The 27773-nt window shown below is 47.4% G+C and overlaps 1 protein-coding gene, 1 long non-coding RNA gene and 1 pseudogene across 2 annotated transcripts; all 3 read right to left on the bottom strand.

Annotated features, from left to right (window-relative positions):
• Nucleotides 1-3090: 3090 nt before the first annotated feature.
• LOC139227185 (uncharacterized) lies at nucleotides 3091-10788 on the bottom strand. Its single transcript, XR_011587405.1, has 4 exons — nucleotides 10731-10788; nucleotides 7444-7527; nucleotides 5103-5168; nucleotides 3091-3117 (listed from the first exon to the last, which is right to left on the bottom strand). It is a non-coding gene; the product is annotated as an uncharacterized lncRNA (long non-coding RNA).
• Nucleotides 5815-6049, bottom strand: LOC139227239 (U2 spliceosomal RNA; annotated as a pseudogene).
• Nucleotides 10789-10875: 87 nt separating the features above from the next.
• On the bottom strand, nucleotides 10876-26972 carry LOC139226233 (uncharacterized). The gene is made up of 6 exons (XM_070856855.1): nucleotides 26904-26972; nucleotides 26692-26769; nucleotides 26550-26582; nucleotides 21139-21222; nucleotides 12741-12838; nucleotides 10876-11107 (listed from the first exon to the last, which is right to left on the bottom strand). The coding sequence occupies exons 1-6, from the start codon at nucleotides 26970-26972 to the stop codon at nucleotides 10876-10878; spliced, it is 594 nt and encodes a 197-aa protein (XP_070712956.1).
• Between the last annotated feature and the right edge of the window lie 801 nt (nucleotides 26973-27773).

Genomic DNA, 27773 nt, shown 5'->3' with positions numbered 1-27773 from the left:
CAACCAGTCCGTTGCTGGCGTTTATGCTCCACTCGAGCCTCCTCCTGTCTTTCCTCATCTAAATCTATCAGCATAACCCTCTATTCCCTTCTCCCTCATAGACTTGTCCAGCCTCCCCTTAAATGCATCGATACTATTCGCTTCAACCCCTCCCTGTGGCAGCGAGTTCCACATTCTCACCACTCTCTGGGTAAAGATGTTTCTTCTGAATTCCCGATTGGATTTCTTGGTGACTGTCTGATATTGATGGCCTCTACTTATGCTCTTCCCCACAAGTGGAAACATTCTCTCTGTATCCACTCTATCAAAACCTTTCATCATTTGAAAGATTGCATTAGGTCATCCCTCGGCCTTCTTTTTCCAAGAGAAAAGAGACCCAGCCTGTTCATCCTTTCCTGACATGTATACCCTCGCATTTCTGATGTCATCCTTGTAAATCTTCTCTGCACCTTCTCCAGTGCCTCTATATTCTTTTTATAATATGGCGACCAGAACTGTACACAGTACTCCAAGTGTGTTCTAACCCTGGTTCAATACAGGTTTAGCATAACTTCACTACTTTTCAATTCTATACCTCTAGAAATAAACCCTAGTGCTTGGTTTGCTTTCTTATGGCCTTGCTAACCCGTGTCACAACCTGAGCCACAAGGGTCAGGAAGATCCCAGGTCTGGCTGGTCCCAGCGAGGAGTGGAACCTCTGTGTTGTGTGTTGTGGAAGTGAGATTGATTAGGGCTCCTTCTCCTGATTGCTACTGCGTGACCCCCACCCCCGCCACCCTTGTTGGACAGCAGTTGAGGGCAGGATCGGACATGTTTGGGATGCCTTCCATAGTCAAATAACATGCTAAAAGCTCACTGTCCAGATTCATACATGAAGGATGGTCCCTTGGGGGCGAGATATAGGGGGGTACTTAGCATCATGGAACACTACTCCAGCATGCGTTAATGGCCTCAGCACACGAGGGAAACAATTGGTCCCCCAAATAAAAGTTTTTCTAATAATCAGACAACTACCTGTTAAAGTAAAAAAAAGAGCCTATATTCCCTAGAGTTTAGAAGAATGAGAGGTGATCTCATTGAAACATATAAAGTTCTTAAGGGGCTTGACAGGATAGATGCTGAGAGTCTATAACTAGGGGCACAGTCTCAGGATAAGGGCTCGGCCATTTAAGACTGAGATGAGGAGAAATTTCTTCACAAAGAGGGTGGTGAATCTTTGGAATTCTCTGCCCCAGAGGGCTGTGGAGGCTCAGTTGTTGAGTATATTCAAGGCCGAGATCAATAGATTTTTGGAATCTAGAGGAATTGAGGGATATGGGAATTGGGCGGGAAGTGGAGTTGAGGTTGAAGTCAGCCATGATCTTATTGAATGCCGGAGTATTTCTTATGTTCTTAATGGCTCTGAAATTCCAGTCAGAGGCTTCCCGCGGGCAATTGCCTCTGACCGGAGAATTTTTACGAAAGTACCTGGTGGTCCGGGAGGAGTGTGGGATTCTGGTGGGGGGGCCTTCTCTTCCCGTGCTACGGAGCGCGCTCCCATCCTCCAGGTTCCCACGGAGACGGTGCAGTCACGTGTGACTGCTCAGCCAATCAGGCACAGTATTCTCAATTAATAGCAATGGGAACACCATATCTACCAGTTCTCATTGCTATTAATTGAGAAAATAAAAACCCAAACACAATAACACCAATTAAAAAAATAAAAAACACACCTCACATAATTAAAATTAATTGAAATTAAAGTTAATAAATATCTGAGAGAAAAAAATGCTTTCCGAGTTTTTAAAAAGTTTTTTTAATTATGGTTTAAAAAAAAATTAACGTAGTGGGCAGGATTTTTAAAAATAAAATTGTATTTTTAATTTTATTTTTTATGTTTTAAGGGTGTTTTCAGACTCTTACGCCTGTAACAGTAGGCTATGCCCCTGCTTTTATCAGGCGCAAGAGTTTTGAGGACACTTGCTGGGCAAGATATGGATAAATTCCGCAAACTTGGCCTTGCAAATGTCCTCGCTCCCGAGATACGGAGGATCTGTCAAACTGGAGCTTGATGGATCGGAAAAGCCGGTTTTCAGTGCATGCGCATTGTGTGCTGAAAACCGGCTTTTGCGATGCCTTCCCCGGTCCGTACACACCACACCCCGTACACACTCTGTACACAACCCCATACACACTCCATACACACCACACCCCGTACACACTCCGTACACACCACACCCCGTACACACTCCATACACACCACACCCCGTACACACTCCGTACACACCACACCCCGTACACACTCCGTACACACCACACCCCGTACACACTCCGTACACAACCCCGTACACATTCCATACACACCACACCCCGTACACACTCCGTACACACCCCCGTACACACCACACCCTGTACACACTCCGTACACACCCCGTACACACCCCCGTACACATCACACTCTATACACACTCCGTACACACCTCCGTACACACCACACCCCGTATACACTCCGTACACAGCCCCGTACACACCACACCCCGTACACACTACATCCTGTACACAATCCTTACTGACCCGGGGAGGCTGGGCCATTATGTTGTTAACAGCTTCTTGGAGTGTCAGTATGTCAGAGCGTACAAAGTGGGGGTTCAGGTGGGGTTCTGAACCTTCTTCCCACTGAGGGGGAGGGGCGAGGCCAGTGAGAGATTTGAAAACAAGAATGAGAATTTTAAAATTGAGTCATTGCCGGACCAGGAGCCAAATCAGCGAGCACAGGGTGATGCCAATAATTTGCGTCATTGGGATTGTTTCCACTGTAGCTGGGAGGGGATTTAATAGAGTTTAACAGACAGTCCAACTGTGTGAACAGAGCCTAGATTGATGAGAATGGGTGGTGAGAAGGTGGGGTTGAGATTAAAAAGTGATGTTCTTATAGTATCAGTAGATCGGCACTGATCAATACAACTAACCTCATTAATCACTAACCTACGCAGGAGTTCCTGAAACCTTTGTGCACTTACTGTGTGTCAGTGGAATCCAGCCAGTGGCAGGTAGAATTACTGCAGTCTGAAATGATTTCATCTAACAGTCCTGTGTTGGAGCTGGAGGTGAGCGGGTCATCAGGGCAAGGCTGAACGTCTGAAATAAAGACCAGACGGTGAATCCCCATCCACTCTGGGTAACATCGGCAAACAGAATAGGACAGGGAAGATGCTCCCCCTGTAGGTGCAGTTAGTAACTGCACCGAGAAATACTGAGCAGGAAACAACAGGCTTGCAACATAAGAACATAAATAGGAACAGGAGTCGGCCATATGGCCCCTCGAGCCTGCTCCGCCATTCAATAAGACCATGGACGATCCGATCATGGACTCAGCTCCACTTCCCCGCCCGCTCCCCATAACCCTTTATTCCCTCATCGCTCAAAAATCTGTCTATCTCCGCCTTAAATATATTCAATGACCCAGCCTCCACAGCTCTCTGGGGCAGAGAATTCCACAGATTTACAACCCCCGAGAGAAGAAATTCCTCCTCAGTTCAGTTTTAAATGGGCGGCCCCTTATTCTGAGACTATGTTCCCGAGTGGAAATATTTTCTCTGCAGCCGCCTTGTCGAGCCCGCTCATTATCTTATAAGTTTCGGTAAGATCACCTCTCATTCTTCTGAACTCCAATGAGTATAGGCCCAACCCACTCAACCTATCCTCATAAGTCAACCCCCTCATCTCCAGAATCAATCGAGTGAACCGTCATGTGGCTTCTGTTGCCTACATCCCAAGCTCTGGAAATCCCTGCCTAAACCTCTCTGCCTCTCTACCTTTCTCCATCAAGTCGCTCCTTAAAACCTAGCTCTTTGACCAAGCTTTTGGTCATCTTCGCTAATGTGGCTCGGTGTGAAGTTTGTTGCAGGTTGAACCTCCTTTATCCGGCACCCTCGGGACCTGGCCTGTTCTGGATAAGGGATTTTTCCGGACGAGGGTTTGGTCATGTTAAATTGGATGGTACCGGTACTGAGCAAGGGGACATTGGGGCTGGCTGGCTTGGGGCTGAGAGATCATGGGGGGAGGGGGGAGGATCGCGGGGGTGAGGCCAGCGATTGCGGGAGTCTGCAGCGAGGAAGGACTTTAATTTGTTCATGTCGGAGTTGTGCACAGGTGATCTATTGATCTCAGTCTTGAAAGCACCAATTGGCCCCCAGCATCCACAGCCTTTTGGGGGAAGAGTTCCATTCCCCTTTGTGTGATAAAGTGCGTCCTGATTTCACTCTTGAATGGCCTGGCCCTAAGTTTATTATATCCTCTCATTCTTGGGCTACCCCACCAGAGGAAACATTTCTCTCCATCTACCCTGTCGAATCTTTTTAATATTTTAAACACTTCGATCAGATCAGCCCTCAATCTCCTGTACTCAGGGGTACATAAGCCTAGCTTATGCAACCCGCCCTCATAATTTAACCCCCTAAGTCTGGTGAATCTGCTCACCCTCCGAGGCCGATGTTTCCTCCCCGGGGTGCGGGGCCCAGGACTGAACGCAGTGACTCCAGATGGTGTCTGACCAAAGCTCTACATTACTGAAGTATCACTTCCTCCCCTTTGATATCCAGCCCCCTTTGAGATAAAGGCCAACATTACATTAACTGGCAGCAACCCGGATGCTTCCTTGCCGGATTCAGCATGCCCGGCAACCAGGAAGACCTTGATCTAGCAGTGCCAAGAGGTCAGCATGGAAACGGCGCACGTGGACAGGGTCTGTCTCGGTTGTGATGCCTTCCACGTTGGAATAGCCTGCTCACACTCACTGTCGAGGCTGACAGATGAAGAATGTGCAGTTAGGCAGGGTGGTGAAGGGCCGAGGGTATCTGTGGAACGGCCGGAGGCAATCCACATAATAAAAAAAACAGATTATCAGGTCATTATCACACTGCTGTTTGTGGGAGCTTGCTGTGCGCAAATTGGCTGCTGCATTTCCCACATTACAACAGTGACTGCACTCCAAAAGGACTTCATTGGCTGTAAAGCGCTTTGAGACGTCTGGTGGTCGTGAAAGGAGCTATATAAATGCAATTCCTTCTTCAGAGTCACTGACAGGAATACTAAACAGGTGGAAAATACCCACAATTACTTACTGGAATTAATCTTTAACTTCTCAGTCACAGATTTAGGAACATTGTAGATTCCACTCTGACAGATTCCTAACAAGAAAAGAAAATCATTAATGTACATCAGGGACTTAAGATCTGAAATGCACCACACATCGCTTCTCTCACTCCCCCGACACCCCGACCCCCCCTCCCCACACACTGTTCTCCGCCTGAGAGGGTTGGGAGGCATTTGTTTCTCATTACAACAACTTATACTGATATAGAGCCTTTAACCTAATACAATATACAAAGGCGCTTCACAGGAGTGTTATCAAAACAGAAAATTTGACATTGAGCCACAGAAGGGGAAATTAGGGCAGGTGATCAAAAACTTGGTCAAAGAGGTAGGTTTTAAGGAGCGTCTTAAAGGAGGAGAGAGGTGGAGAGGTTTAGGGAGGAAGAGCTTGGGGCCCAGGCAGCTGAAGGCACGGCCGTCAACGGTGGGGCGACGGAAATCGGGGTTGTTCAAAAGGCCACACTACATGGTAAGGGAGTTATGTGAGAGTAGCCGAGGGATGTCTGAATGTTCTTTCTCTCCCTGTGAGAAAGCTCTGAGGACCCTGCGCTGCTTATATATTTTTTTTTTTTTAAATTCGTAGCCAATCGTTCCAATTCTTTGTCAAATCACAAACGCCAGAGGTCACCTTGCACATGCCAAGGATCACTCTGCGCCAATGCTCTGAGCCAAAAGGCCTAGAGCCACTGCACCGTTCCTGGAAGTACTGCAATACCAGGTTCGTGCCATGGAGGTGGATGGGTCAGGTCCCCCACACACCTCCGTGGAGGTGGATGGGTCAACCCTCCCCACCCACCTCCTGTTTCCAAAAAAGCAAGCATATACCTTCCTGACCAGGGAGGAACCACCCTGGGGTCATGGTGGCTGGTCAGAAACGGTACTACACTTGATCTTAGCCAAAAGGCCGAGAAGCTGCTTTTTTTTTTTATTTCAAAATATACTTTATTCATAAAAGCTGCTTATTTTTTTTTTTAAATTCATGTCCAATCGTTATCCAATCGTTACAATTCTTTGTCAAACGCCAGAGGTCACCCTGCACCAGTCAAGGATCACTCTGCGCCAATGCTCTTAGCCAAAAGGCCTAGAGCCACTGCACCGTTCCTGGAAGTACTGCAATACCAGGTTCGTGCCATGGAGGTGGATGGGTCAGGTCCCCCACACACCTCCGTGGAGGTGGATGGGTCACCAATCCCACCCACCTCCTGTTTACAAAATGTAAGCATATACCTTCCTGACCAGGGAGAAACCACCCGGACGTCATGGTGGCTGGTCAGGTTAGTTATGCAGATCTTAGCCAAAAGGCCGCTTATATTGCCCATCCCTAACTGCCCTTGAGAAGGTAGTGAGCCGCCTTCTTGAACCGCTGCAGTCCTGTGTGGTGAAGGTGCTCCCACAGTGCTGTTAGGGAGGGAGTGCCAGGATTTTGACCCAGCGACAATGAAGGAACGGTCGATATATATCCAAGTCAGGATGGTGTGACTTGGAGGGGAACGTGGAGGTTGTTATATATGCAGACTATAGATATACTCTCTGTGTAGTCGCTGTATGTTTGCATATGATGGAGACTTGTTTGCCTGATGTACTGTCAGTGGGGTTTACACTGTGTATATACATGCTGACACCACTAGAGGGTGCAACTGGTGAAGACCGGGTTTTCCTGTCCTGTCCTGGCGGCAGGGGCTGTATAAAAGGAGAGCCACCATGCGGCTGCCTCACTCTGGAGTTATGAGTAAAGGACCAAGGTCACTACAGTTTGAGTACAACACATTGCCTCGTGGAGTCATTCACAAGTACACTACAGACATAATAGAAGTGATGGTGTTCCCATGCGCCTGCTGCCCTTGTCCCTCTAGGTGGTAGAGGTCGCGGGTTTGGGAGTGCTGTTGAAGAAGCCTTGGCGAGTTGCTGCATTGCATCTTGTAGATGGTACACACTGCAGCCACGGTGCGCCGGTGGTGGAGGGAGTGAATGTTTAAGGTGGGGGATGGACTGCCAATCCAGCGGGCTGCTTTGTGCATTTAAGTGAGATACACAGAGACCTGCGTGTACATCCAGCCGAGATGCACAGAAATCTGCATGTACATGTACAGAGTCTGCATTTAATTATGATGCACAAGGCCTTTCCTTTCGAACAATGCACAGAACTCTGCTACACCGGATCTGAGATTGGTACATGCTGGCACCACTAGAGGGTGCAACTGGTGGAGACTCAACCCACTAGAAAAATATTACCAGCGTCAATCCTATGTCTGTAGTGGAACTGCAATAATGTTTGAACTCTCGATGCAGAGGTACTGTAAATATGTGTACCTTTGCCTGCAATCTTTGGCCACGGATTCTGAGCAACATCTAACTTCATCTCCTGTTTTTCTGGGAGCTGGACAGACGCGGATTCTGGAAGTGAAGGAAAAGATAATCCAGACAAACAAGCAGTAAATGATGTTGCAGTGCAGTGGAGCAAGTACACGTGTTTCCCTGCTGCCACATGGGCTTGTCTCCAGTCAGGCCAATGGGATGAAATTCTCATTCAGCTGCTGGGTGTAAGGTTCCAAAATCAATGAGTTTGAGCAAATGAATCCAGTCAGAGCAGGGGAGTTCTCCCCGGTGTCCTGGGGCCAATATTTATCCCTCAATCAACATCACTAAAACAGATTATCTGGTCATTATCACATTGCTGTTTTTGGGAGCTTGCTGTGTGCAAATTGGCTGCCGCATTTCCTAAATTACAACAGTGACTGCACTTCACAAAGTACTTCATTGGTTGTATAGGGCTTTGGGATGTCCTGAGGTCGTGAAAGGCGCTATGTAAATGCAATTTTTCTTTCTTTGGTTCCTTTACAACAGACTCACACGTGGGATAATAGTGCTTACCATTTGTTCCTCTCTCCCCAGTCTACTTCCTGTAACCACTGCCGACTGCCCCACACTGGCCTCCCATCACCTTTACGTCACTCAGCACTCCCTCTTCTGACCTCCTCTCACCTTACACACAAGTAATAATCTTATACCTGAATGAGACAACCTAACATTGGTGGCCATGAACACAGAGCACTGAATCGGCAATCAATAGACGGTAAATTTGGAATCTCACTCAGAAGCTGACGTGACTGGTACAGTAGAACATCCTTGTCTAAGGCTTGGAGATAAGACATCTTTTGTATGTCTGAAGGGAGCTGTGCTCTGTAGCTGGCTGGATCACACCTGATAGAACAATACAGCACGGAAGGAGGCCATTTTGTTAGGCAAGGGTAGTAAGGGTTAGCTTAATTGGAGAATTTTAGTTATGAGGAAAGATTGGATAGAGTGTGTCATGTATTCAACCAGCATTGTAACCCATGTATAATCTGACCTAAGTTGTACACTGTGAGAACAATGACCACTAGGTGGTGAATTTGTGCGAGACACTCCTAACCTGGACCTTCAGATATTAAAGGGCAAGCTCCACCCACTTCCATCACTTGAGTGCTATGGAATAAAGGACAGGTCACAGACTGACCTTCTGTCAAGCATGGGCCTCGTGTGCATTTATACTGTATAGTAAGGACGTATCAGTGGCGATGAGAAACTGGGATTTAAACCACGCGAGCATGGCCACAAGAAGAACAGACGAGAGGTACTGTGTTAAGGAATGGTTGGGACAGCGATTCAATATTGTTAAAGCAGCACACAGTTCTCCAGGCAGACAAGGGCAGTCGGGCATGCCCCAACATGTAGTCGAACCCAGAGGGGGAGTTCGACAGAGACAATGGCAAGCTGAACGGCGATTCATGCCATTGCAAGGGACAATGCGGCCAGTAATGGGACCATCAACACCTGTTAATGGCGCACTCAAGGACAATAACAGGGGCAGTCAGGGACGATCGACTGGCAAGGGACCTTTTGTTTCAAACAGCAGCTCATGTTGGAGGCGTGGAGGCACACACTCAGCTGGAGTTTGCAGAGATGAGCAAAATACCTGCAGAAATTGCAGAAATGAACGCTGGGGGAAATTGCTGGAAGCTGAAGTTCAGCGAGTTCATGTGGAGCACGTATACAGTTCATACACCAGGACGCCACCGATAATGATGAAAGTGCTCCTCAATGGTATCCCAGTATCAATGGAGCTAGACACGGAAACCAGCCAGTCCCTGATGGGTATCAAACAGTTCGAAAAGTTGTAGGTGTCCAAGGCCAGGAGGCCAAAATTATCGCCGATTGACGCACAGCTACGGACATACACAAAGGAGATCATTCCGGTGCTAGGCAGCGCCACGGTAGTCGTGACCCACAAAGATTCGGAGAACAGGTTGCCACTCTGGGTTGTTCCGGGACACAGTCCCGCACTACTGGGGAGGAGTTGGCTTGCTGTTATGAACTGGAAATGGGGCGATGTCAATGCAATTTCCTCTGTGGAGTGAGTATCATGCTCACAGATCCTGGACAAATTTGACTCAGTATTTCAACCCGGCATTGGCACTTTCATGGGGGCCAAGGTAGTGGTTCACATAAACCCGGACGCCAGGCCAGTACACCACAAGGCCAGAGCGGTGCCATACGTGATGCGGGAAAAGATAGAAGGCAAATTGGACGGGGAGGGGAGCGGAGGGGTTGAGAGGGGAGGGGAGGGGAGCGGAGGGGTGGAGAGGGGTGGGGAGGGGTGGAGAGGGGAGGGGAGGGGTGGAGAGGGGAGGGGAGGGGTGGGGAGGGGTGGGGAGGGGTGGGGAGGGGTGGGGAGGGGAGGGGTGCGGAGGGGTGGGGAGGGGTGGGGAGGGGTGGGGAGGGGAGGGGAGAGGTGGGGAGAGGTGGGGAGGGGAGGGGAGGGGTGGGGAGGGGTGGGGAGGGGAGGGGTGCGGAGGGGTGGGGAGGGGTGGGGAGGGGTGGGGAGGGGTGGGGAGGGGTGGGGAGGGGAGGGGTGCGGAGGGGTGGGGAGGGGTGGGGAGGGGTGGGGAGGGGTGGGGAGGGGTGGGAGGGGAGGGGAGAGGTGGGGAGAGGTGGGGAGGGGAGGGGAGGGGAGGGGAGAGGAGGAGAGGGGAAGGGAGGGGAGCAGTGGGGAGAGGTGGGGAGGAGAAGGGAGGGGTGGGGTGGGGAGGGGAGGGGAGCGAGGGGAGCGGGGAGGGGAGGGGAGGGGTGGAGAGGGGAGGGGAGGGGAGGGGAGGGGAGGGAGGGGAGGGGAAGGGAGGGGAAGGGAGGGGAAGGGAGGGGAAGGGAGGGGAGGGGTGGGGAGGGGAAGGGAGGGGAGCGGTGGGGAGAGGTGGGGAGGGGAAGGGAGGGGAGGGGAGGGGAGGGGAGGGGTGGGGAGGGGAGCGGTGGGGAGAGGTGGGGAGGGGAGGGGAGGGGAGAGGAGGAGAGGGGAAGGGAGGGGAGGGGAGCGGAGGGGAGGGGTGAGGTGGGGACGGGAGAGGAGGAGATGTCACTGCCTTACTCATGCACTAGGACCTCTTCTAGGCATTGGTTGATCCTGGGAGCAGGGTGACCACTCACAGAGCCCAGTGGGACTGGGGAAAAGTAAACATAATTAAATTAAAAATAGTTCATACTCTAAAAACATAACTGCATAAATTCATTGAATTAAATAAACAGATACTATCAATTCTAACTCCATAAATTCTCATTCTTACCTTTAGTTAGGGTTGCTCTTTCATTATCCACCTCCTCCTCCCCTGTGCTGGATGACGTTATACTGTTGGAGCTCACATAATAAGGTTCAACTGCAATTAAACATCAGACCATAGTTAAAGCAGCGGAGAGCACATCCACCCAGTCTCATAGCCAGTACCCACTTCTACTGTTAGTAATGAGTAACTGACCTTCAATGTCTAAATACTCAAACGAACTCTCCCGAGGTGCAGCAGAGAATCGAAGGAGCCGTGCCGTGTCGGAGGTGAAATCCTGACTCCGTGTATTCCTGGAGCTGGACGGTCCGGAGGTATTTTCCCGCTTGGTGCTGTCCTGACAAAGCGATGCGGCTCTTTGAATCAGGCAGGGGATGTCGTGCCTGGAAAAGGGATATACAGTGTCTCAGAGTGACGGCATTTTCAGAGCGATTCACCACCAAACCCTCCCACTGTAGGAACAATATTGGGCAGCCCATCACAGTGCAACTCGTACCAACCATCTCACTGCTCATATACACAGCCGGTCTCGCTCGCGCCCTCCAACGGACACACACACATCGTTTCTTTCGATCACTCTTTTACACACTCTCTTAAACCCCATCTCTTTCTTTCTATAATGCTCTCATACACGTAACCTGTGTCTTTATAACACACATGTAATGTATGCACCGGTGAGGATGCTCACAGGTTTGTAGAGCTGTTGAGTTGGGAGTGGCTTAGCCAGTCACGTGATGTTCACAAACCTCAATAAAACCCCAGCCAATTGGGTCTAGGTCATCCGGGATGAGGCAGGTGGTTGTGAGCCTGGTGGATGAACTGGTAATGTGTAGTTTGATTGTTAAACCTTTATTAATAAACCAACCAGTTCTTGATAGCGACATGTTGCCATGAATTCTGAAGCAAAGAACTCCTGAAGCAAATACATTTCAACACACGAGTCCCCTTCCATCATTCTCTTACTCTCTCGCACATACTCTGTCTCTTTATATCACACACACACCCACACACCAGTCTCTTTCCACTATTTTCACACACACACCCACACACTCTCTATATCAATCTCTAGGCCTCACAAATCCACTTATCCACTGCGGGTAAAGGGCCAGCTGAAGGAAGTGTGTGTGCTGCACAAGTTACATGAACGCTGGGTCCTGTAACCACCCTCAGGCAGACATTTTATTGCTGCACCTCCCATCTGGGATTCTGAAATAGCATAGAACAGATCCCGTGCGGTGTTCCTGCTCCCATGTGCTTTGTAGGTGGGATAACTGACTATGGGAGCATTTCCAATTCAAAAAATAAAGACTAGTGCTTATATTTTTTTAAAGAAAATGTCCTTGTTGGATGTCCCATTTTAGTGGGTAATGGTGATCCGTTACAAGAGGCCACCAGTCCCTCTGGTGCCCTAACCTGCCCATCACAACATCCAACTGTATTTTAAACTTTCCCCAATGATATTGTCTCCGATACTCTGTCTGGCAGGTTATTCCAAGCATTCAACACTCGGAATAAATCATTTCTTCCAATATCAATTTTAAATTCGCTTTGGACTCAAAGCAAAGAGGGAGAACCTGTTTCCTCTGTTAAGTGGGAGGGTAACCAGATTTAATATAGATTTACAATAATTGGCAAAAGAGCTAGAGGGGACATGAGAAATCTTTTCACACCGAGGTAATTGGTAAAAGAACCAGAGGGGGAGCCGAGATAAAAAAATGTTTTACGCAGCGAGTTGTTGTGATCGGGAACGCACTATCTGAAAGGGCGGTGGGAGCAGATTCCACAATAACTTTCAAAAGCCAACTGGACATGTATTTGAAAAGGATTAATTTTCAGGGTTATGAGGAATAAGCTGGGAGTAGGTCTAATTGGACACTCTTTCACTGAAGGGCCAAACGGCCTCCTTCTGTGCTTCAAGATTCCGCGACTCATTTAAATTCTGATGTCTTCTGGTTTATTCTGCAGTAATATTCTGGATTTCGGGGGAAACCATGTGTGATGCTGAAGAAAGCTCACCAAGTACAGGCCGAGTTCTTTTTCCCCGGTCCAGGAAGCTGCATGGCTTTCCACAGAAACTCCATCCACACGGCACGCAGGTCCAAGCTCTCTGCTGCCTGATTCACAAAACAAGGGGACAGGAGTGAGCAAGGTGCCCCAGGGGCGCACGGAGCAAAGCATCGGAACTGAGAGTGGGGATTGAGCAGTGCAAGTCTGGAACATTATCTGCTGACTCACATTCATGGAATTACAGCACAGAAACGGGTCCGTGCCGGGGTCTATGCTCCACACCAGGCCTCTCCCATCCCTCTTCATCTCACCCCATCACCATATCCTTCTATTCCTTTCTCCCCCATGTGTTTATCCAGCTTCTCCTTAAATGCATCGATACTATTCGCCTCAACCCCTCCCTGTGGCAGCGAGTTCCACATTCTCACCCCTCTCCGGGTAAAGAAGTTTCTCCTGAATTACCGATTGGATTTATTGGCGACTATCTTATATTAGAAACATAGAAACATAGAAAATAGGTGCAGGAGCAGGCCATTACGCCCTTCTAGCCTGCACCGCCATTCAATGAGTTCATGGCTGAACATGAAACTTCAATACCCCCTTCCTGCTTTCACGCCATACCCCTTGATCCCCCGAGTAGTAAGGACTTCATCTAACTCCCTTTTGAATATATTTAGTGAATTGGCCTCAACTACTTTCTGTGGTAGAGAATTCCACAGGTTCACCACTCTCTGGGTGAAGAAGTTTCTCCTCATCTCGGTCCTAAATGACTTACCCCTTATCCTTAGACTGTGACCCCTGGTTCTGGACTTCCCCAACATTGGGAACATTCTTCCTGCATCCAACCTGTCCAAACCCGTCAGAATTTTAAACGTTTCTATGAGGTCCCCTCTCACTCTTCTGAACTCCAGTGAATACAAGCCCAGTTGATCCAGTCTTTCTTGATAGGTCAGTCCCACCATCCCGGGAATCAGTCTGGTGAATCTTCGCTGCACTCCCTCAATAGCAAGAATGTCCTTCCTCAAGTTAGGAGACCAAAACTGTACACAATACTCCAGGTGTGGCCTCACCAAGGCCCTGTACAACTGTAGCAACACCTCCCTGCCCCTGTACTCAAATCCCCTCGCTATGAAGGCCAACATGCCATTTGCTTTCTTAACCGCCTGCTGTACCTGCATGCCAACCTTCAATGACTGATGTACCATGACACCCAGGTCTCGTTGCACCTTCCCTTTTCCTAATCTGTCACCATTCAGATAATAGTCTGTCTCTCTGTTTTTACCACTAAAGTGGATAACCTCACATTTATCCACATTATACTTCATCTGCCACGCATTTGCCCACTCACCTAACCTATCCAAGTCACTCTGCAGCCTCATAGCATCCTCCTCGCAGCTCACACTGCCACCCAACTTAGTGTCATCCGCAAATTTGGAGATACTACATTTAATCCCCTCGTCTAAATCATTAATGTACAATGTAAACAACTGGGGCCCCAGCACAGAACCCTGCGGTACCCCACTAGTCACTGCCTGCCATTCCGAAAAGTACCCATTTATTCCTACTCTTTGCTTCCTGTCTGACAACCAGTTCTCAATCCACGTCAGCACACTACCCCCAATCCCATGTGCTTTAACTTTGCACATTAATCTCCTGTGTGGGACCTTGTCGAAAGCCTTCTGAAAGTCCAAATATACCACATCAACTGGTACTCCTTTGTCCACTTTATTGGAAACATCCTCAAAAAATTCCAGAAGATTTGTCAAGCATGATCTCCCTTTCACAAATCCATGCTGCCTTGGACCTATCATGTCACCATTTTCCAAATGCGCTGCTATGACATCCTTAATAATTGATTCCATCATTTTACCCACTACTGAGGTCAGGCTGACCGGTCTATAATTCCCTGCTTTCTCTCTCCCTCCTTTTTTAAAAAGTGGGGTTACATTGGCTACCCTCCACTCGATAGGAACTGATCCAGAGTCAATGGAATGTTGGAAAATGACTGTCAATGCATCCGCTATTTCCAAGGCCACCTCCTTAAGTACTCTGGGATGCAGTCCATCAGGCCCTGGGGATTTATCGGCCTTCAATCCCATCAATTTCCCCAACACAATTTCCCGACTAATAAAGATTTCCCTCAGTTCCTCCCCCTTACTAGACCCTCTGACCACTTTTATATCCGGAAGGTTGTTTGTGTCCTCCTTAGTGAATACTGAACCAAAGTACTTGTTCAATTGGTCTGCCATTTCTTTGTTCCCCGTTATGACTTCCCCTGATTCTGACTGCAGGGGACCTACGTTTGTCTTTACTAACCTTTTTCTCTTTACATACCTATAGAAACTTTTGCAATCCGCCTTAATGTTCCCTGCAAGCTTCTTCTCGTGCTCCATTTTCCCTGCCCTAATCAAACCCTTTGTCCTCCTCTGCTGAGTTCTAAATTTCTCCCAGTCCCCAGGTTCGCTGCTATTTCTGGCCAATTTGTATGCCATTTCCTTGGCTTTAATACTATCCCTGATTTCCCTAGATAGCCACGGTTGAGCCACCTTCCCTTTTTTATTTTTACGCCAGACAGGAATGTACAATTGTTGTAATTCATCCATGCGGTCTCTAAATGTCTGCCATTGCCCATCCACAGTCAACCCCTTAAGTATCATTAGCCAATCTATCTTAGCCAATTCATGCCTCATACCTTCAAAGTTACCCTTCTTTAAGTTCTGGACCATGGTCTCTGAATTAACTGTTTCATTCTCCATCCTAATGCAGAATTCCACCATATTATGGTCACTCTTCCCCAAGGGGCCTCGCACAATGAGATTGCTAATTAATCCTCTCTCATTACACAACACCCAGTCTAAGATGGTCTCCCCCCTAGTTGGTTCCTCGACATATTGGTCTAGAAAACCATCCCTTATGCACTCCAGGAAATCCTCCTCCACCGTATTGCTTCCAGTTTGGCTGGCCCAATCTATGTGCATATTAAAGTCACCCATTATAACTGCTGCACCTTTATTGCATGCACTCCTAATTTCCTGTTTGATGCCCTCCCCAACATCACTACTACTGTTTGGAGGTCTGTACACAACTCCCACTAACGATTTTTGCCCTTTAGTGTTCTGCAGCTCTACCCATATAGATTCCACATCATCCAAGCTAATGTCTTTCCTAACTATTGCATTAATCTCCTCTTTAACCAGCAATGCTACCCCACCTCCTTTTCCTTTTATTCTATCCTTCCTGAATGTTGAATACCCCTGGATGTTGAGTTCCCAGCCCTGATCATCCTGGAGCCACGTCTCCGTAATCCCAATCACATCATATTTGTTAACATCTATTTGCACAGTTAATTCATCCACCTTATTGCGGATACTCCTTGCATTAAGACACAAAGCCTTCAGGCTTGCTTTTTTAACACCCTTTGTCCTTTTAGAATTTTGCTGTACAGTGGCCCTTTTTGTTCTTTGCCTTGGGTTTCTCTGCCCTTCACTTTTCCTCATCTCCTTTCTGTCTTTTGCTTTTGCCTCATTTTTGTCTCTCTCTGTCTCCCTGCATAGGTTCCCATCCCCCTGCAATATTAGTTTAACTCCTCCCCAACAGCACTAGCAAACACTCCCCCTAGGACATTGGTTCCGGTCCTGCCCAGATGCAGACCGTCCGGTTTGTACTGATCCCACCTCCCCCAGAACCGGTTCCAATGCCCCAAGAATTTGAATCCCTCCCTGCTGCACCACTGCTCAAGCCATGTATTCATCTGCGCTATCCTGCGATTCCTACTCTGACTAGCACGTGGCACTGGTAGCAATCCCGAGATTACTACTTTTGAGGTCCTACTTTTTAATTTAGCTCCTAGCTCCTTAAATTCGTTTCGTAGGACCTCATCCCTTTTTTTACCTATGTCGTTGGTACCAATGTGCACCACGACAACTGGCTGTTCTCCCTTCCATTTCAGAATGTCCTGCACCCGCTCCGAGACATCCTTGATGGCCACTAGTTCTGGTCTCCCCCACAAGTGGAGATCTCTTATCTACATGTACCCTATCAAACCCTTTCAATAATTTTAAAGACCTCTATTAGGTCATCCCTCAGCCTTCTCATGTCGAGAGAAAAGGGCCCCAACCTGTTCAATCTTTCCTGATAGTTATAATCAGCATTAATATGCTGCTCCGGCACCTTAAACCTGTTTAAAATATAAACATTGTCCAATTTAGCTAATCTACTAAGTGGTGACTTGTTCCCAAGCCTAGTGGGTAAAAGCACCACCTTGTTTACTGCTAAGCCACGAGGCCAGAGAGCCCCAGGTTTGATGCCTGGCCAGGGCCAGGATCGAGTTAACTGATCCACGCTGGAGTTTGAGAGGAAGAGCACTAAGAACATACAAATTAGGAGCAGGAGTAGCCCATACAACCCGTCGAATCATTCAGTAAGATCATGACTGATCATCGACCTCAACTCCACTTTCCTGCCCGATCCCCATATCCCTTGATATTGCCTCGATTTCAAAATTCTCCTCCTTGTTTTCAAATCCCTCCATAGCCTCACCCCTCGCTATCTCTGTAATCTCTTCCAGCCCCACGACCCCCGGGATGTCTGCGCTCCTCTAATTCTGCCCTCTTGTGCATCCCTGATTATAATCGCTCAACCTTCAGTGGCCGTGCCTTCTGTTGCCTGAGCCCCAAGCTCTGGAACTCCCTCCCTAAACCTCTCCACCTTTCTACCTTTCTTTCCTCCTTCAAGACGCTCCTTAAAACTGACCTCACTTGCCCTAATGTGGCTCGGTGCCAAATTTGTTATTTCGTAATACTCCTGTGAAGCGCCTTGGGACATGTTACTACGTTAAAGGTGCTATATAAATACAAGTTGTTGTTGATTCCTCTGGTCCAAAAATCTACCTGTCTCAGCCTTGAATATATTCAACGATTCAACATCCCACAGCCCTCTGGGTGGAGAATTCCAAATATTCACAACCCTCTGAGTGAAGAAATTCAATATCTCGGTCTTAAATGGCCGACCCCTTATTTTGGGACTACACCCCCTGGTTCTAGACTCTCCAGCCTGGGGGAAACAACCTCTCAGCATCTACCCTGCCAATCGCTCTCCTGTTACAATTCATCTCAACACCTCTGAGTTAGGGAGAAGAAATATCAGCCAGGATTGTGTGGCCCCCAATCGCCTCCCAGCTGAACACGCGCTGACTGGTGACGACAGGACCCCGGCAATATTCACTCACGGAAAATGGCGAGATACGGGAGCATTACCTCTGACCCCAGAAAGAGTCAGTGCCTTCGAGTGAGAACGTCTTTCCTCAGTGAGATACTGGACTAGACTGGGTATGGGGTGGGTATACGTTTTCACTCAGTGAAAGGAATTAACTAAGCCATGTTAATACTCTTACATTTATATAGCGCCTTTAATGTAGTAAAACGTCCCAAGGCACTTCGCAGGAGCATTATCAAACAAAATTTGACACTTAGCTACATAAGAAGATATTAGGACAGGTGACCAAAAGCTTGGCCAAAGAGGTAGGTTTTAAGGAGCTTCTTAAAGAGAGAGAGAGAGGCGGAGAGGTTTAAGAAGGGAATTCCAGAGCTTGGGGCCTCGGCAGTTGAAGGCACGGCCGCCAATGGTGGGGCGATTAAAATCGGGGATGTTCAGGAGGGCAGAATTGGAGGAGCGCAGAGATCTTGGAGGTTTGTGGGGCTGGAAGAGATTATAGAGATAGGGAGGGGCAAGACCATGGAGGAGGTTACAGAGATAGGGAGGGGCGAGGTCATGGAGGAGGTTACAGAGATAGGGAGGGGCAAGACCATGGAGGAGGTTACAGAGATAGGGAGGGGCGAGGTCATGGAGGAGGTTACAGAGATAGGGAGGGGCAAGACCATGGAGGAGGTTACAGAGATAGGGAGGGGCGAGGTCATGGGGGAGGTTACAGAGATAGGGAGGGGCGAGGTCATGGGGGAGGTTACAGAGATAGGGAGGGGCGAGGTCATGGTGGGATTTGAAAACAAGCAAAACAGTCAGGGAAAAACTCTCGAACTTTAGAAATCGGCATCTTCCTAAATATATATATTTTTTTAAAAGATCTGCAGCATTGCCGAATGCAGTTGCATCATATTGGTGTAGATTGAGGTGTGAATCACAGCACAGTTGACCAAGCAATCTTTATGCCAATTCCCAGGGAGATTGCAAGGGTGGGGAAAACAACAGAGGTCAGGGAGAAGATGGGAACAGGAATTGTGATAGATCCTGTCTGATACAGGAGCTGTTCTGTCTCTTTCAGATGCTCCTCAACCCCAACATGTTCTGTAGCCGTCTCTGTTTGAAGAGGGGAGGAGCAGGAGTTGGGCCAAATGCCTTTTCTTGTTACTGAAAATGTTCCCTTCATCTCTTTAAGGGCAATTTTTTAATCACTTTCCCAAATACCTCAAAAGAGATTCCAATTAGATCTTCTAGTCGTGACTCTAAACGCTGGTGTCCCCTTTGGTAACATTGAGGATTACGTGGTAATTCAGACAAATCTTTCAGTTATTTTGTGAATGAAATTCCTCAACTGATTGCATTAATAACCAAATACTCAAACAGGAGAAGCAAGCCATGCATTTTATCCCAGTGTTTTCAACTTAGTTTAATAAAATAAACTGGTTACTGAGGCAGACTAGGCAGCGGAACCATGTAAACCTCACTTAAGCAAATGCCTCCTAAATATAATCAGCAAGCAGCACAATAGGGGGAAACTAAAACTAGGGGACATAGTTTCAGGGGCCAGGTGGTTACACCTGCTCCTATTTCTTATGTTCTTCTGCAGGGTCATCAACCTGAAACATTAACTCTGTTTCTCCCTCCACACATGCTGCCTGACCTGCTGAGTGTTTCCAGCATTTTCTGTTTTAAATTTCCAGCATCTGCAGTATTTTGCTTTTGTGTTACATAAGAACATAAGAAATAGAAGCAGGAGTCGGCCATACGGCCCCTCGAGCCTGCTCCACCATTTAATACGATCATGGCTGATCTGATCATGGACTCAGCTCCACTTCCCTGCCCGCTCCCCATAACCCCTTATTCCTTTATCGGTTAAGAAACTGTCTATCTCTGTCTTAAATGTGTTCCCAGCTTCCACAGCTCTCTGAGGCAGCGAATTCCATAGATCCACAACTCTCTGAGAAAATAAATTTCTCCTCATCTCAGTTTTAAATGGGTGGCCCCTTATTCTAAGATAGTCCTCTAGTTCTAGTCTCCCCCATCAGTGGAAACATTCTCTCTGCATCCACTTTGTCAAGCCCACTCATAATCTTATACGTTTCGATACGATCACCTCTCATTCTTCTGAATTCCAATGAGTAGAGGCCCAACCTACTCAACCCCCTCTTCCCCGGAATCAACCGAATGAACCTTCTCTGAACTGTCTCCAAAGCAAGTATATTCTTTCATAAATATGGAAACCAAAACTGCACGCAGTATTTCAGGTGTGACCTCACCAATACCTTATATAGTTGTAGCAAGACTTCCCTGCTTTTATACTCCATCCCCTTTGCAATAAAGGCCAAGATACCATTGGCCTTCCTGATCACTTGCTGTACCTGCATACTATCCTTTTGTGTTTCATGCACAAGTAACCCCCAGGTCCTGCTGTACTGCAGCACTTTACAATCTTTCTCCATTTAAATAATAACTTTCTCTTTGAGTTTTTCTGCCAAAGTGCATGACCTCACACTTCCAACATTATACTCCATCTGCCAAATGTTTGCCCACTCACTCAGCCTGTCTATATCCTTTTGTAGATTTTTTGTGTCCTCCTCACACATTGCTTTTCCTCCCATCTTCGTATCGTCAGCAAACTTAGCTACGTTACACTCGGTCCCTTCTTCCAAGTCGTTAATATAGATTGTAAATAGTTGGGGTCCCAGCACTGATCCCTGCGGCACCCCATTAGTTACTGATTGCCAACCCGAGAATGAACCATTTATCCCGACTCTCTGTTTTCTGTTCGTTAGCCAATCTTCTATCCATGCTAATATATTACCCCCAACCCCGTGAACTTTTATCTTGTGCAGTAACCTTTTATGTGGCACCTTGCCAAATACACCACATCCACTGGTTCCCCTTTATCCACCCTATTCGTTACATCCTCAAAGAACTCCAGCAAATTTGTCAAACATGACTTCCCCTTCATAAATCCACACTTACTCTGCCTGACCGAATTTTGCTTTTCCAAATGTCCCGCTACTGCTTCTTTAATAATGGACTCCAACATTTTCCCAACCACAGAAGTTAGGCTAACTGGTCTATAGTTTCCTACTTTTTGTCTACCTCCTTTTTTAAATAGGGGCGTCACATTTGCAGTAGGAGTATTGTCTTATCTAATCGCCACAGACACCAGTTGAAGTTGCACTCGTACAGAGTTTAGACTTACCAGCAATTTCCTCTTTCCATTTTTCATGACGATTTCAAATGAATACTCGTGGTTTGTGACTTTGATTTCTCTCACGGACTGGACCTATTGTTGGAAAAGTTCTGTGGTGAGGGGTTTTATCTGTTTATTTATTTGTAGTTTCACATCCTTCTCCTGAAAGCATGAACTCCTGCTGCGCTATAGACCCATCAGCACTGGTCACTAGCAGACACCATGCTCCGTGCGTGAGCTGAGACGATGGGTCTATATGGCTGGTGTGCATTTTGAACACAAACCAGTCTCACATCAGTGTGAGCACATAGATTAGATTCCAATTTACAACTGACGCTCGGGTATCCATTATTCCACAAACCATCCAAATGCACTCTTGCCCCTGAGTCCCACTCCAGAGAGTTGAGCACAGAATCGAGGCTGATACTCCCAGTGCAGTACTGATGGGGCACTGCACTGTCATCTTTCAGATGAGATGTTAAACCGAGGCCCTGGCTGCTCTCTCAGGTGGCTATAAAAGTTCCCGTGGTACTATTTGGACGAAGAGCAGGATAGTTTTTGCCCTGCTTCCTGGCCAATATTTATTGCTCAACCGATATCACTAAAACAGATTATCTGGTCATTTATCTCATTGCTGATTGTGGGAGCTTGCTGTGCGCAAATTGGCTGCCGGGTTTCCTACATTACAACAGTGACTACAATTCAAAATGTACTTTATTGTCCGTGAAGTGCTTTCGAACATCCTGAGGTCGTGAAAGGCGCTATATAAAGGCAAGTTCTTTCTTTCTTTATTCTATGATTAGATTCTAGCCTGTACTTCACTTCCGGGACGCCACTATTATTCAATATAATCTTTCGAATCCTTCACTTAGATTACAATTTATAGTTCACTGCCTCGCAACTATTGTGAGGCAAACAACCCAAAGCCAAATTATACCCCAGCCTGTAACTCACTCCCGGGGATCGGTCATTCTATATAAACCCCCCGAACCCCTCGATTAGATTCCAGCCTGTAACTCACTCCCGGGTATCTGTTATTCTATATATAAACCCCCGAACCCCTCGATTAGATTCCAGCCTGTAACTCACTCCCGGGTATCTGTTATTCTATATATAAACCCCCGAACCCCTCGATTAGATTCCAGCCTGTAACTCACTCCCGGGTATCTGTTATTCTATATATAAACCCCCCGAACCCCTCGATTATACCCCAGCCTGTAACTCACTCCCGGGGATCGGTTATTTTATATATAAACCCCCCCTGTACCCCCGATTAGATTCCAGCCTGTAACTCACTCCCGGGTATCTGTTATTCTATATATAAACCCCCAAACCCCTCGATTATTCCCCAGCCTGTAACTCACTCCCGGATATCTGTTATTCTATATATAAATCCCCGAACCCCTCGATTAGATTCCAGCCTGTAACTCACTCCTGGATATCTGTTATTCTATATATAAACACCCGAACTCCTCGATTAGATTCCAGCCTGTAACTCACTCCCGGGTATCTGTTATTCTATATATAAACCCCCCGAACCCCTCGATTAGATTCCAGCCTGTAACTCACTCCCGGGTATCCGTTATTCTATAGATAAACCCCCGAACCCCTCGATTAGATTCCAGCCTGTAACTCACTCCCGGGGATCTGTTATTCTATATATAAACCCCCCGAACCCCTCGATTAGATTCCAGCCTGTAACTCACTCCCGGGTATCTGTTATTCTACATATAAACCCCCCGAACCCCTCGATTAGATTTCAGTCTGTAACTCACTCCCGGGTATCTGTTATTCTATAAATAAACCCCCGAACCCCTCGATTAGATTCCAGCCTGTAACTCACTCCCGGGTATCTGTTATTCTATATATAAACCCCCTGAACCCCTCGATTAGATTCCAGCCTGTAACTCACTCCCGGGTATCTGTTATTCTATATATAAACCCCCCTGATCCCTCGATTAGATTCCAGCCTGTAACTCACTCCCAGGTATCTGTTACTCTATATATAAACCCCCCGAACCCCTCGATTAGATTCCAGCCTGTAACTCACTCCCGGGTATCTGTTACTCTATATATAAACCCCCCGAACCCTTCGATTAGGTTCCAGCCTGTAACTCACTCCCAGATATCTGTTATTCTATATATAAACCCCCCTGATCCCTCGATTATACCCCAGCCTGTAACTCACTCCCGGGTATCTGTTATTCTATATATAAACCCCTGAATCCCTCGATTAGATTCCAGCCTGTAACTCACTCCCGGGTATCCAATGTTTTATGTGACGTAGAATCACACAGCACAGAAGGAGACCTTTCGGCACATCATGCCTGTGCCAGCTCTCTGAAAGAGTTCCCAATGAGTGCCATGTCTCTAATCTTTCCCCATAGCCAGGAAAATATTTCCTATTTAAATATATATCTAATTCCCTTTTGAAATTCCTCAATTGCATTGTGCTGCTCGCTGATTATATAGAATCAGCTCCCACTTTCAGATCACAACAACTCTCTGAGTAAAATAAATTCACCTCATCTCCCCTCTGGCTTTTTATCCAAATCTTAGATCTGTGTTGTCTGGTTACGGGCCCCTCTGCCAGTGGGAACACTTTCTCCTAATCTATTCCTTCAAAACCCCTCGATTAAATCTCTGCTTAACCTTCTTTCCTCTGCACCCTCTCAAAGGCCTTGACACCCTTCCTAAAGTGTGGTGCCCAGAATTGGACACAATAACCCAGTTGAGGTAGAAACAGTGTTTTATAAAGGTTTAGCATATACTCTGTGCCTCTATTTAGGTGCATTTTTTAACGGCTTTATCAGCCGTTGTGTGATGTGTGTACATTCAGCCCCGGCTCTCGCAGTTCCTGTACCCTTAACAATGTTACTATGCAGTTTATACTGCCTCTCCTCATTCCTCCTTCCTCCCCTTAAGCCAGTTGATTAGATTCCAGATTGTAGCTCCACAGTAATCTCGTGACTATTGCTGTAATCAGCAACCCTTCTCCCTGTGAAAGGAATACCCTTCAGTGGGTCAGAGACTAAAATGTTCATATTTATACTGTTCAGTGCATCACTTGACACCAGTAACAGAGAGACAGGTCATTCTTACATGGGTCTCTTAAGAACCTACCCAGTATTTTGTACCATGTGTCGAGTTTTTTTACTCTGCCTTTCTAATACCATAAGAAACAATTTGTTCAAAGATTAGATTTTAAATGCGTGGTATAAATAGGACATTGGCAGGGATGTGTGAGACTTGAAGTCACATGGCTTTGTTACCTTTAAAAAAGAAAGTGTGGATCGAAAGAAACTTTGGGGGTTGAAATTGCCTCTTTTTGCACCGCCCGTTAGTGCCTCCAGGGGGCGGTAACGGGACACACAACACTTTTTGTCCGGGGTGGGGAGGGGGGGGGATAGCGCCACCGAGCAATTGCCCGGGAGTTAGCAGAGGTGTTGTCACGGCAGCGAACGCCCTGCGGTTAGCACCCATTGGCTGTCACGCAGCTGGCAATGACATCATCGCTGTGCATGGCGACCCCTTTGCGCCCCGCGGCGGATATTGTCCCACGGCCCGCGAGGCTGGTGCGAGTGGGTGCCAGCGCCAGTCTCGCGGGTCGCAAAGCTGGCCAACATCCGCTGGCGGGTTGGAAGTTAAAGAGGAGGTTACCAGTGCCACCCGCCGCCATTGGTTTTGCCGACTCACCGGTCGGCTCCAAATCGTCTCTCCTTGCGAGGTCCAGGGGCTGCCATCGTGCAGCCCGGCACACCGGTTTGACCAGTGGAGGTCGTCAGAGGTCCGACAGAGTGTGCAGCGGCCCTCCCCTTTAAGCGAATGGGAGGGGCGTTGAAACGCGCCAGCACTACGCGGAGCATCTGCATAGCCCCGCTGATCGTGCCCCGTTAGTGTCGCTGGACCTGGCCCCAAAGGAAGTGGAGCGCGTGAGATTGCATTCCACTTCCTCCGAGGGGCGGTAAGGCCAATTCCGCGGCCGGAGCGGGACCTCCGTGCCGGGTGCAGGACATACCCCCCCCCCCCGCCCGAGCAGGTTACCGACCAATCGGGGAGCAGGGCCATTTCTCCCCCTGTATCTGTTGATGGGGGAGTCTAGGACAAGGGGACGTAACCTATAAATCAGAGCCAGGCCGTTCAGGAGTGACGTTGGGAAACCTGTGTACAAGTGTGGAACTCTCGCACACAGGAAGCAGTAGACGCTAGCTCGATCAATAGTTTTAACGCCGAGATTGATGGATCTTTGCTAGACACGGTTCAAAGGATATGGAGCCAAGGCAGGTGGATGGAGCTCAGGCGCAGATCAGTCATGATCTCACGGAATGGTGGTGCAGGCTCCAGGGGCTGAATGGCCTACTCCTATGTTCTTAATTGTTACAAAAGATGTGGTTTAAAAAATGGGAGCCTGAACAACATATTCAACCCAAAATACACGAACAAAGAAAAAGATTCTTCAGCATATTTGTTTGCCCATTTTGACTACGTTTGCTCACCTATTGAGACTGTAGCTGTGCAATGAGTCATTCAGTGACTGGCAGATGAGCTGGGGAGCTGCTCTTTGGGTGTCAATGTTTGTGCTTGAATCATGTGTGAAATTGCCTCGGGAGGTTTGCTCTCTGCATTTCCCACACTTTGTGCTACAGGTAAAGCCTCTTTCTAAAGTATTTTCCCACAATAGGAGTACAATCAAAAGCAGCTCCGCCCATTCTTTCTCCAAAACGTAAAAGAAAAAAAGACGTACATTTATATAGCGCCTTTCACAACCTCAGGATGGCCCAAAGTGCTTTTTGACATATCGTCACTGTTGTAATATAGGAAACGGGGCAGTCAATTTACGCAAATGCTTACAAGGAACTGCTGGGCACCACAGACTCTCAGAAATGTCGGTCTACAAACATGCCTTTGGTTTAAGACATCCTGTTACAGCGAAGTGGGAAGTTTGACCCATGGGTTTTAGAGCCTTCCGGTTGTGCAGTGACTAAATATTTCTAAAATAATTATGTGCTCTAGAAAACAGAGGAAGTTCTTTTCAGTCCTGGTTCACTCTTGTAATGTAGAAGTGCAGGAAGTTCTGGAATAAAGTTTTCCCCCTCAATGAAAAAATCCGACTGTGTCCAAGTTAAATGCCAATCGAGAGTCAGGACAGCCCAGCTAGTGGGCTGTATTGACCACTCGATTTAAAAGGGCAAAAGGAAAGCATGGGGTTAGCTCTCCCAAGACAGAGGTAACATTAAAAAAATTGGTGTTCACCTGACAATGTGGCTGAAATTGGGAAATCAGCATAGGGAGCTTCAGGACTGAGCAGTACCCATCATTCGATGGCAAGGCATGCTGAGATACCAATTAACCAACACACAGCAACAGCAAGACACAATACACTTGGTACATTCATTAGGGGTGTTTTAAACAAGGCTCACCGTGTAGATATAGTATTGACCCCGGAGGTGGCACTAGGAAGAAATCAAACAACGGCAGTGTTATTCAGGATATACTAAGCTAAGAAATTATGCCAGAGCAGTAAAGGGGGTGAGGTTATTTTTTTTTTAGCAGGATACTTACTGACTCACATTCTTTATCAGTGAAGAAAAATAAGGTGGTGTTCTGGAGCCGAAACCAATATTTTGTCCAAGCAAACTTCTGCAAAGGGAGAGAGAGACATCACAAGCCTTACTTTTTTAGAATATTGGATTCATCCAGTTTCCTTTCACCTCACGTGTAAATGGACTTTCAAACAAACCAAAAACAATTAAATTAAAAAAAACACAGCTTACCATCTTATCTTTTCGCTTTTTCAAATATCCTTCAAAAACCAGGTCATTGACGTTCTCGTCAGAAGCCATCACAGCGAGCGTTTGCAGATGGTCACTGACTTAGTGGCTGGGAAAGATTTATCTACCAGTGACACTGTGATCAGGAGCTGCAGGTCCCCACAAACACTTCTGCTTCTCTCACAAAGAGTCAGCATTTGAGTGTCCCGGTACAGGTGTTTGTGTGATAGCACCACCCCCTTTAGAATTAGACAATCAAGGTTAGCGTGCCAAAACACTTCCTTGTAACCAAGCTACAGGTATAGTTTTAATAAACATTTAACCCCTTAGGGGCAAAATACTCCAGCTGCACCACTTTCAAAAATACAGGACCCAGTTCCAATGTTTTTTTAGAAAGAGATATTGGAACAAATACAACTCTGTGCTCCTATTAGGCTCTGTCAGCCATGGCTCAGTGAGCAGCATGCTCACCTCTGAGTCAGAAGGTTGTGGGTTCAAGTCCTACTCTTGCACAAAAATCTAGGCTGACACTCCAGCGCAGTGCTGAGGGAGGGAGTGCTGCACTGTCAGAGGTACTGTCTTTCGGATGAGACATTAAACTAAGGTCCTGTCTGCTCTCTCAGGCGGGCATAAAAGATCCCATGGCAGAGGAGTTATCCTGGCCAATATTTATCCCTCAATCAACATCACTAAAACAGATTATCAGTGAAAAAATTAAGGTGGTATTCTGGAGTCTAAACCAGCGTGGATGTGAAATTTACTTTGGGAGCTTGCTGTGCGCAAATTGGCTGCCACGTTTCCCGCATTACAACAGTGACTACACTCCAAAAGTGCTTCATTGGCTGTAAAGCGCTTTGAGACAACAGTGGTCAT

Source organism: Pristiophorus japonicus, chromosome 16 (assembly GCF_044704955.1).
Source record: "Pristiophorus japonicus isolate sPriJap1 chromosome 16, sPriJap1.hap1, whole genome shotgun sequence".
Lineage (NCBI taxonomy): Eukaryota > Metazoa > Chordata > Chondrichthyes > Pristiophoridae > Pristiophorus > Pristiophorus japonicus.
The sequence above is the reverse complement of the archived record's forward strand: the minus strand, read 5'-3'. Positions and strand labels throughout refer to the sequence as shown.

What these genes read in the sequence shown, in the direction of transcription:
- LOC139226233 (XM_070856855.1), bottom strand. Translation starts at nt 26,972, where the DNA reads ATGGCTTCTGACGAGAACGTCAATGACCTGGTTTTTGAAGGATATTTG. An exon ending in ATGGAAAGAGGAAATTGCTG is followed by an intron (nt 12,839 to 21,138) that starts GTAAGTCTAAAC and finishes TTTGTGAATCAG; the next exon opens with GCAGCAGAGAGCTTGGACCT. An exon ending in AAGAACTCGGCCTGTACTTG is followed by an intron (nt 11,108 to 12,740) that starts GTGAGCTTTCTT and finishes TCCCTTTTCCAG; the next exon opens with GCACGACATCCCCTGCCTGA.